General features: G+C 36.1%; 1 protein-coding gene across 1 annotated transcript in view; it reads left to right on the forward strand.

Annotated features, from left to right (window-relative positions):
• The window catches only part of FAF1 (Fas associated factor 1), a 173,630-nt gene that overhangs the window by 81,516 nt on the left and 82,114 nt on the right, over positions 1 to 10,000 (forward strand). The window contains exon 8 of the mRNA XM_085308055.1: positions 5,440 to 5,526. Within this exon, the coding sequence (XP_085164181.1) occupies positions 5,440 to 5,526 (87 nt within the window). The remainder of the gene's footprint in view (positions 1 to 5,439; positions 5,527 to 10,000) is intronic.

Genomic DNA, 10,000 nt, shown 5'->3' on the forward strand with positions numbered 1-10,000 from the left:
TTTTTTTTTTTTTGGTGCCGTTCTTCACCGAGCAACACAAAACGCTTTTGCTTGCTTTGCATTTCTTTCTGTCGTCGCCCCTGCCCCGTCGTTGCCGTCCCCYGACGGTTCTGCTTGCTTGGCTTGCCTTCCCCTCCGTTACAATGTCAAAGTCAAAATTCTGGCGTTGCTCTCGGTGCCCCATGCAACCTTGCGCCGGCTGCATCTGATCTCATTCCCCTGCATCCCCCAATTCGCATTCCACATTCCTCACAGTCCTCTGACTTTATTGCTCCTTTTGTCTGCCTTTCACRCACTCATTTTTGCACTGTCTTTCATGCTGCTTATGTGCCTGGAACAGTCTTTAGCATCTCAGCCAATTTGCAGCTTTGCATAAATTATATTTAATAATAAGACTAACAAAAGTTCATTATCTACATTATTTCAATTAACTTTGTACCTGCAGAAGCAGAAAACAGCCTGAGGGGAACTACTGTTAAACTTTGTTGTGGTTCTTTGTTGTGATTTGTTGTGAGTCAAAGATACAGATTCAGGCGTGACAGTACTTTGATGATTCAGCACAATATTTTATTTATTTTTAACAATCTGGTAGATGAAAGGGTTTTTTTGCCAGTAGATTTCAGATTTTCTATTTCAGAAGTGATAAAGTAGCTACTTCTTCCGTATGATTGAAATCACCAGAAGATGATGGTGGTCATCACATTACATGGTACAGGCGACTTGTCCCGTGATGCATTTTGCCTCATTTTGTCCATACTAATGTGGATGTGGAAGAGCTTTGGATGTTGAATTAGCTTTATATCTACAAATGAAGCGCATCTTTGGTGCTTAATTTACCTTTTAAAGCTATGTACTCATCAGCTAAAATTAGCGAAAGATAAGAAGGTAGGAATCTGCCTGTAAAGGGGAAATTTTCTCAGTGTGTTGGCTACTTAAAATGTGCAGGCTTTCTTAAAACCAGCTTTTAATATTTTTTCCTCCTTTCTAACACCAGTGAAAATGAGCTGAAGGTGAAACTTCACGTGTTTCTTCAACATCAGGCCGTAGGATCAAGGCAAGGCATTCTGAAGGAATTACATAYAATTTTGCAAGTGAAATCCTATCCGAGGTGTTTGGCGGTTTTGATATAAGCGATCGCATTCATATTGTTAACAGCTGAACTACAGAACCAAAAAGATGGGCTTTTAAATTGTTTTTAAATGATCTGGTGTCTTCTGGAGATTGTAATCTGGAGGGTGGCTGCCATAGTGATGTGCCAGTCACCATGGCATCGGAGCAGCRGGAAAGGAAAGTCTGGGCTGCACGGAGACAAGAGGAGCAATTAGTATTTCTAACTGATCAAAGGTGGGCGACCAAAAAGTTTGCCAATAAACACAGCTCAGTGGATGGCACCGGGAGTTAGATTTTTACGCAGCTTTATAAAGATTTCAGTCCTCCTATCGACATCGTGTGGACTTGTAAATAAAAGTCTTAACACGCATGTTGGTCCATTTATTGTATTAACTGAAAGTTTTGCAGTTGCATGGGGAGTGTAGCTGCATGCTTTTATTTCTCTGCTTCAGTGATGAAGCAATTTATGATGCTGCTTTATATAAATCTAGAACTTTTTCTTCCTTACAGAACTTAAGCTTTAAACTGAAATTAAACAGGTAATGAAGTAAAGGGAATGTCTGTATTTTATTGGTAAATATTCCTAGACTGTACACTTTTGCACTCTGCTGTTTTAATGCTATATTAATTATCAAATTAAGGTCAAATAACTATCAAAAAGCAAGCTTATTTTATCTTTCAATAATTGATTGTGGCTTGTTGTTTGAAAGAGGACTATTTTGGCGCAAACTCAAAAGCCAGTGATGATTAAAAAAAAAAAAAAAAAAAAAAAACTTGAGCAGTTTGTTTAATCAAACATGACTCTAATAAGTTTTACGTGGTACCCCAGCAGGCCAGGCCTGTCTATCACAACTAGTTTATTCTATGACGAGTTGCTCAACAGATGTCATTCTGGTAGGATAATGCAGCAGAATACTTGTGCGTTGGCTAAAATTACTTCAACTTTGATCACTTTTGTTCAGCACATCAGTCTGGCATTGTGCTTTATACCAACATAACACCATACCCCRAGCATGCCTTTCAAGCTTAGAATAGCAGAGGAATGTTATTGAATTCAGTGCAGTTACAGATGAGTTAATGAAAGAAGGGAAATACTGTTTTTTTCATAATGCCTTCTTGTTGTGCTTTGGATTTAAAGTGGAATCTGAGGAATGTGACTCCTGAGTTATTTATTTTTACTTCTGAAGGCTTTATGAAAACAATATTATGTAGTTCTATTGAGCCCAGGTTTCTAAAAATGTTTCACTTGTTGTTTCGAAATAGCCCTTTTTAGATTTTTTACATGGTGAAAATAAATATTAATAAGGCTTTTTTGGGGAGGGGGTACGCAATTGAAGAATAATTAGCTCGCAAAGACAATTTATCCTGATATTTAATACTAGAGAAATAAAATCACAAGGGCCGTACTCTTGTGATCTCAGATTAGYGTTGTTACGTTCTGCTGGGATGTTGTGGGGTCAGTACTGAGTAATGGCATCTCTTTACCTTGATACCCCTGTGAAACGAATACGGCACAGCAGGCTAGCTTCTTGTTAAGAAGCGGGGAAGAAAAGCTGTTTGTTTTAAACAGTGGGAGTGAGATCATATACCCGATTCTATAGAGTTCTGTCTTTCAGAGTTCCATTTTTCACAGGTGCGTGTGTGTACGTGTGTGTAGATAGATGTGTGTTYGAAATAGATTGAAACCAGTGTTTTTTCATAATTAAGATATATATATATATATATTTATATATATTTTTAAAAGCACACTTAAATATCAGGAAGCAATGATAGGAAGTGCACTATAATTACTAGTAATTACTTCAGCATTTTGTATCTAAAACAAAATAATGCTCTTGTTTCAGTTTTTAATTAAAATGTAGTTTTAAAAACATTTAATTGAAGGGTAGTTACTGGATCAGGCTCTGTGCAAAAACTCCAGGGCAAAACCAATATTAACATAAAGGTTATCAAGTATAGATGTAATTCACCAGCTTATAAAAAAAAAAAGAGAGAGAGAGAGAGAGATATCTTAATTATTTCTTAAACAAACTGTGAATTCAGGGCTGAGCTGAAAATTAAAAACAAATATATGTTATGATACAGAAATGTCCCAATAAGGCACCCGCACAGCCTGACTTTTGTCCTGTAGTGACATGTAGAATCATTCAGTTGTAGTGTATCTCGCTGCTAGTTTRTAAACTGAAGCGATTGTTTTTCACTGGTCTGCGCAGAATATTTACTTACGCAGCTTTAAACTAATAGTATTGAAATTACTTAACTCTCAAGCCTAGTTAACACTAATAATTCATAGTCCCAGGCCAATACACTAAATCTATCCAGAACATGAAGCATCGTTTCCCTGTCCTTACCAAGGAGCACTTTAGTTTGTGCTCATAAACAGAGGGAGTGAGAATGAGCAGCAGGAACTGAGCGGAGGRGCTGGGAACTGGAAATTCAGCGCTAATGGCACTGCGCTTGAGCTTGCGCTCTGTTTATGCTCTGAACTCCCTCAGCAGTATTTATTTGTTGGCAAACTCATGCAGCAGTGCCGCGGAGAGTCTTCTGAAAAACGTTGCCCAGATCAACATTTGTGAGCATGGGTAGRCATATAAATCCCTGTCTCCTCCTGCCATGTGGGATATTTATAATGATGAGAGCAGTKCCTTTACCGCTTAATTTCTGCAAATGTATCCTTCGCCCGTGCACTAGTATGCCTGAACTACATGCGAAGTGTGGAGGAAGGAGTCCATGTAGTTCCTCTCTAAAGACGAGCCTGAGGAAAAGAGATTTGGTGCTGAGTATTTCATTATGCAGACACGGTCTTTAGATGAAATCTACTATGAGATTTTGCATATACATTTTGTACTTTATATAAACACCAGATGGAATGTGTATATATTACCATATAACTTTAGCATGTATATATAACGTTATATATATTCATTCATATATATATATATGAATATATAAAGTAATTGAATGATGGTTACGGTCAAATTATATAAAAAGTCTGTTATAGTAGGTTGGCTTGTTTTATTGCATTATCTCTATTAAAATGGTAGATTAGAATCTGCTTTCATTTATTGTTTCAGAAAACTTTTAAGTATATGGATTATGTTAGTTTTTCTCATTTTGTCGAAGATTTCAGCTGTCTTCCTAGTCTTACACCAGGAGTAAACTGCCCCAAGACAGAGACTATTGTTAACTTAGAGTAAGTCTGCTGAACTGCAAGACACATACTAGTTCAGAGACCTTTTTTCGATTCACAGATTTGGTTAGTAATACCTCATAGCAGAAGTTAAAATACAATTAATTGTTGGTTCTTTCCAGGTCATAGAATCATAGAATCAGTAAGGTTGGAAGGGACCTCTGGAGATCATCTAGTCCAACCTCCCTGCTCAGCAGGGTCACCTAGAGCATGGTAGACAGGGTTGCATCCAGGCGGGCCTTGARGATCTCCAGAGAAGGAGACTCCACAACCTCTCTGGGCAACCTGTGCCAGTGCCCAGTTGACAAGGAAAAAAAAAAGCTTTATCTAAATGCTTTTACCTTAATGTCAAATACTTGGTTATCCTGTCTGTTCAGGTTAGACTGTATGAGCCTCTTAAAGCTGGGAAGCGAATGTAAAATTTTCTGAGTTCAGTGATCCTCTGTGTAGTGAATAGTTTTGTAAATTGTTAGTAAAATGTATCAGATCTTACTGTTTGAGAATGTTTTTCAGAACTGTAATATGGGCGATTGAGATCTGTACTGGGAAACCTAAGCAGACTACTGACGATATGGGAGGGCCGTATACTCAGATGTAGCAGACTCATGGAAAACAAATCAAAACCCTAGCATTCTTCACTATAAGCATTTTATTTTCATATTTAACACTGCCACTTTATTTCTGGATCCCATTTAAGAAATGTGTGCAAAATAGATGAACACAAAGCTAAAATTTTTAGGTGAAATCGAAATAGGTTAATGACAAAAACCTGTAACAATTTTTGTTACTATCTTCTCTACCCTTTCAACTGGTTCATTATTTTGTATTGTTTTCTACTTTAGGAATCTGTATTATGAAAAGTTTTACACATTTATGATGCTCTATAAATCATTTATAATGATTCATAATTGATGGATTTTTTTTCTATAGCAGTTTATTCAGTTGCTTTCAGCAGAACTGTGCTTTCCCTGTTTTGTGCATAATCCTCTGGAACAGATTTGAGTCTTCAAGTGTTGGATGAGCCTGTTTTACAATAAGTAAATGGGAAAAATTAAAATATAAAGCTTGAGATTGTGTTGAAAATAACACAGTTTGGCTGTATGCTTTTGTTATGTACCAGTTCTGATTTTCTTTAACAGGTAAAGCGGAATGTGTATGACCTAACGAGTATTCCTGTTCGTCACCAGTTATGGGAAGGATGGCCTCCTTCTGCTACGGATGACTCAGTGAGTAGCTCTGCTTCTCATTTCATTCTTTTACCAAAAAAAAAAAAAAAAGTTGATTTTTACTTGGTTTTATGATCGAATAGCTTTTTTTGTCCCATATACAGTAATTTACAATTATTATTACACATACTTCAGAGCTTTATCTTGAAAAACGCAGGTGCTAATTTACTGGCTTACTGAAGCACACAGGTTGTTCCATGGAAATTATTCATATGTATCAAATTCAGTGTGTGTTTTAGACTAGCAGCACAAGCTGTCCCTAGATAAAAGCAAAGTTGCACAACATTTTGAAAGCTGAAGAGGGCTATTGCAGTGACTGAACATCAGGAGAGCATCCCGTTTTTTCGATGTGTTCTGAGGACAGATATTTTCCTCCGTTGCGTCTGAGGCATCAGTTCACTGGTACACTTAAGCCTGGCCATGACTAAGCGGGCAGAAGTTCATGTTGAAATCACTGGAGAGCTTCACTTGCTTTTAAAGTGTGCATTTTKGTTCTTGGAGAACCAGTAAGAATTTGCAAGATTACATTTTGAAATAGTCAATACTCTGTATACAAGACATTTCAATTTTCAAACACCTTGTGCAGGTTTTAATATTACATTATTTAGAAATGGGAGAAAATATTAATTTTTTTAGATCAATATGTACACTTGATAATGGAATCAGCTAGCTGTGAATTGCTTACAGATTCATGAAATTATGAGACTCAACTGTAGAATTATGTAAATTATACTTGCCTCCTTGCATGATTGTCCCCACAGTGTATTTTACAGCATCTCTTTCAGTTTTACTTGGACAATTTTTCTCTGGTAGTATATTCCTAATGCCAGCTAATTAGGTCTGCCTTAAAAAAAAATAGTAGTAATAAAAGAGAACAAAAGGCAGAAATAATAATGCAGTTATGTTGCACATGACTTTTGAGATAGTGGCCTGCAAAGAATAGTAAGTATTTCTACTTTTACTATTAAGCATTTAAACTAAGCATTGAATTTGAATATTTTACAAAGCGAAAATGAAATGGGGATCAGCTTTCTGTCTATATTAGCATTATCTTCAGGGTATTACTTTGCTGTCAGTCTTTGGTCCCCTTCTTATAAAGGAAGAATTGCTGTTTGTATGATAAACTTGCTTCCCTTTTGGCTCTGGGTAGAGGATTTATGACTATCAAAAAAAATTGCAAAGGCTGTCTGATTACCTACTACCCTAGTGACACACGGCAGTGGTAGTGTTTACAGAAACAGTAGTTAACTTTGAGAGAGGTGGATATATCTGTGTCCACGTATTCAAGAGCGTACTGGAGACTGTAGATACAAGATYTGAAATAACGGCATGGTGTCATGTGGTAATTAATCTTTGAAATGCGGATCCATTTTAACGTTTTATTAGTTTTTATTAGCCCCCCAAAGAATTGGAAACTCAACACTATTAATCCGTGTTCCCACAGCTCTTAAGAAAAACAAAATAAATCAAGGGAAAACCCTTCTTTTCAATAGGATACTTCACATATGTAAAACCCATAAAGCTGTTTTAAGTCTGTTTTTACAAGTGACATTGTTGCAGGTGAATTTTTCCCTTTTCATCTTTAATGAAATTGGTGAATGTTGAGTCATCTGCTCCAAAGCGGGAGAGTCCTCAAAGCTCATGGCTGGAATCTGGTGCAGCTGAGACTTGTCAGCTGTGTAAACAGATTTGAATGTGTTACCAACAAAAATATAATTATTTTCTGTCTGAAATTAGAGGCCATAACTTAATATTTATAAAGATTTAACATTAGCAATGATATTTGAATGTTTTTTCCTTTGCAAATTAGAAATATTTAGTAATAATTACTTCAGTAATAAATAACACTCTCCTCAGTTCAGCGATGGATTTTTTTTTAAAAACACTTGTTCTATATTGAGTTTTCCCGTGTCCTGTATAGTATGAGCGTTTAGTACTTYGGCGCAGTTAAAGAGTTAAAGACAGACTTGATTAAAATACTTTTTCATTTACATTTTATGCAGCATAAGAAATACTTTGTAATACCACAGGAGGTTTTTGTCGTGCAGTTCTCGTTAACCTTTGGCTTAGCAAACAGGACAACTAAATAGACTTCGCATAATTGGATTCCTGTATCATCTTGAGTCTCTTATGAACCTGACAGACTCCAGTCTTCTGACATTACCAGGAAATGTAGTGGAGTCAATAGTCATTTAAAACATTGTTGCTTCGTCTCCCCTCAGAGTTAAGATATGTTCTCTGATTGTAGCTCGCTCTAATGAAATATGGGTTACTGTATGAATTGTCAATAACTCTTTCAGATATTTTTTGCACCCTTCCAACAGGGAAATGTAGGTATCAAAACCTCCGCAATAAGGGAATGTTTTCATGCTGTGACTGTTTAGCAGTGAGAAGCAAGGTATACACGCTCTCCCGAAGTCTCGTCTTGCAATTCAGCAAGGACGTATTTTTAGTTTTTAGTGTGCCTGAATAAGTTTTACACCATGAATTATATCTCTTCTTCTAATTAAAGTTCAAACAATGTAAATGTATGAGTTTTAAATCATTCTCTTTTTAACAAGTTTACTCAAGTAAAACTTTAATTAATATTAAAGACTTAATTTATCTATTTTGGGGTATAAACCATCAACTGATGTAATGAAGTCTTGAAAATTACACTTGATAATTAAAAATTAATAATAGTTTGTTTTTACATAGCCTTGCTGTTTGTTCTCAATCTTTATTTTTATTTTGGATATCATAACCACCTAAACATTACTGAGCCGGTAAAATGAAAACCAAGCCAGAATAATTTACCAGGATTTCTAAAATGCATTTCATTTCTCTTTAATATATTGGCTGAGCTTCTAAAATCTGCTGGTAATTACTGTCTTTGCCAAGTGGAATGAGTGAACTTCAAATACGTGTGTATGTATACATATATATATATATATATAAAAAAAAATCTGAGATCAGTAGGTGGTATTTTAGTTACAGTATTTAAAAGGAAGCATTATGGTTTTGTTTACTTATAAATAGGTGACTTTTTGCATACCAGCTTTACCGGTGTTGTTTGAGGTAAAACTTCTCTCTGCCCCAAAGGCCGGGAGTTTTTCACTTATTTCAGTAGGATGAGGTTTTGCCCCTGATGTTTCTGTTGGTTTCACGAGCCTGGAACACGTTTGCTTTTTCATAAGTGWCGATAGTTAATTTGTCGCAGTGGAAGCGCCTCGAGTTGCAGCTGYGCTGCGTGCTGCAGATCTGCTGCTGAGGGCTTACTGCTCCGTTTCTGCGACGATGTGGTTAATCACGACCTCCCGTCCTCGTTCCACCACCTACGGGAGCTGCACTTTCTCGTTCTGTAGAGAAACCAGTGGGTACTCGCTTGGGCAGAAGCGGGACTAGAGCTCCAGGTTCCCATGGAAGAGGCAGGTTTGAGTTGCATGGCTGCAAGGTATCAGTCCAAACCTTGCAAACGGATTGTGGCTCTGCATGGTCCTCGGTGAACTGCACCTCTGGAGTGGCTGTTGCATACGTGGGTGATGTTTCCGAGCTGAATTGAATAAAGAATCCTGGTATATAGTCCAAACTCTCAGATTATTATTATATTACTATGTTATTGTATTATTATTATCATCATCACACATGTGATCTAGTAAGTGCCGGTCTTGTATTAGCAATTTCATTGATAAGTACTAAGCACAGTATGTTTGTACGGATAGAAATAGAAATTAAGAATGCTGACAAAGAGTATTCCGGTACAAAGCCAAACCATTTTTGAGATAATTTTTGACTAATCTCCAGATTTTTTTGAGAGCTTGACTTGACATCTAAATATTTAGTATTTAGGAGTGTGTATGTGTGTATGTATATATATATATATATATATATATATATATGTATATGTATATATGTATATATGTTTCCCTTTGCAAGTCTTAAGAAGGCTTTCTGAATCTTATTGTAGGCTGTAAGTCTGTTATGAAAACAAACTGAGAGGTTTAGACACATTGGCTGTTTAATTTTAATTGATGATGTATCTTAATTCACTGGATTGTTTGAAATTTTTCCCCTGAATTTGATATGACTAAAGGGTGAATAGTCTTAACAGAGAAAGTGTACTTCAATCAGATATGTAAAATTGACTATATTCATACTAAAATACAAACATCATCAGAAAACAACTATATTTTTCTGTGTCAGTGTATTGTAATTGTAACTGGAACTATCTGTAAAATTTATTATTTTTTACATTACTTTCTTTCCATTGTTTTCATCACTGCTTACAGTAGTGTGGTGGAGTAGATAAGATAGGTTCATCTTTTTAATTTAGATATATGGAAGAATACTTTCAGTCTGTTTTGTTATGTGGGTTCAATAAGAAGGCATAAATGTCAATCTGACATTTATATTATACTCACAGCTTGGTTGCAGAAGTGGTGAGATAGTACCCAATCTTGGAAGTTCATGGTAATCCATGAAGCTGATCATTCAT

This window comes from Rhea americana, unplaced genomic scaffold (genome assembly GCF_003343005.1).
Source record: "Rhea americana isolate MKP2758 unplaced genomic scaffold, rheAme1 scaffold_27, whole genome shotgun sequence".
NCBI classification, from domain to species: Eukaryota; Metazoa; Chordata; class Aves; order Rheiformes; family Rheidae; genus Rhea; species Rhea americana.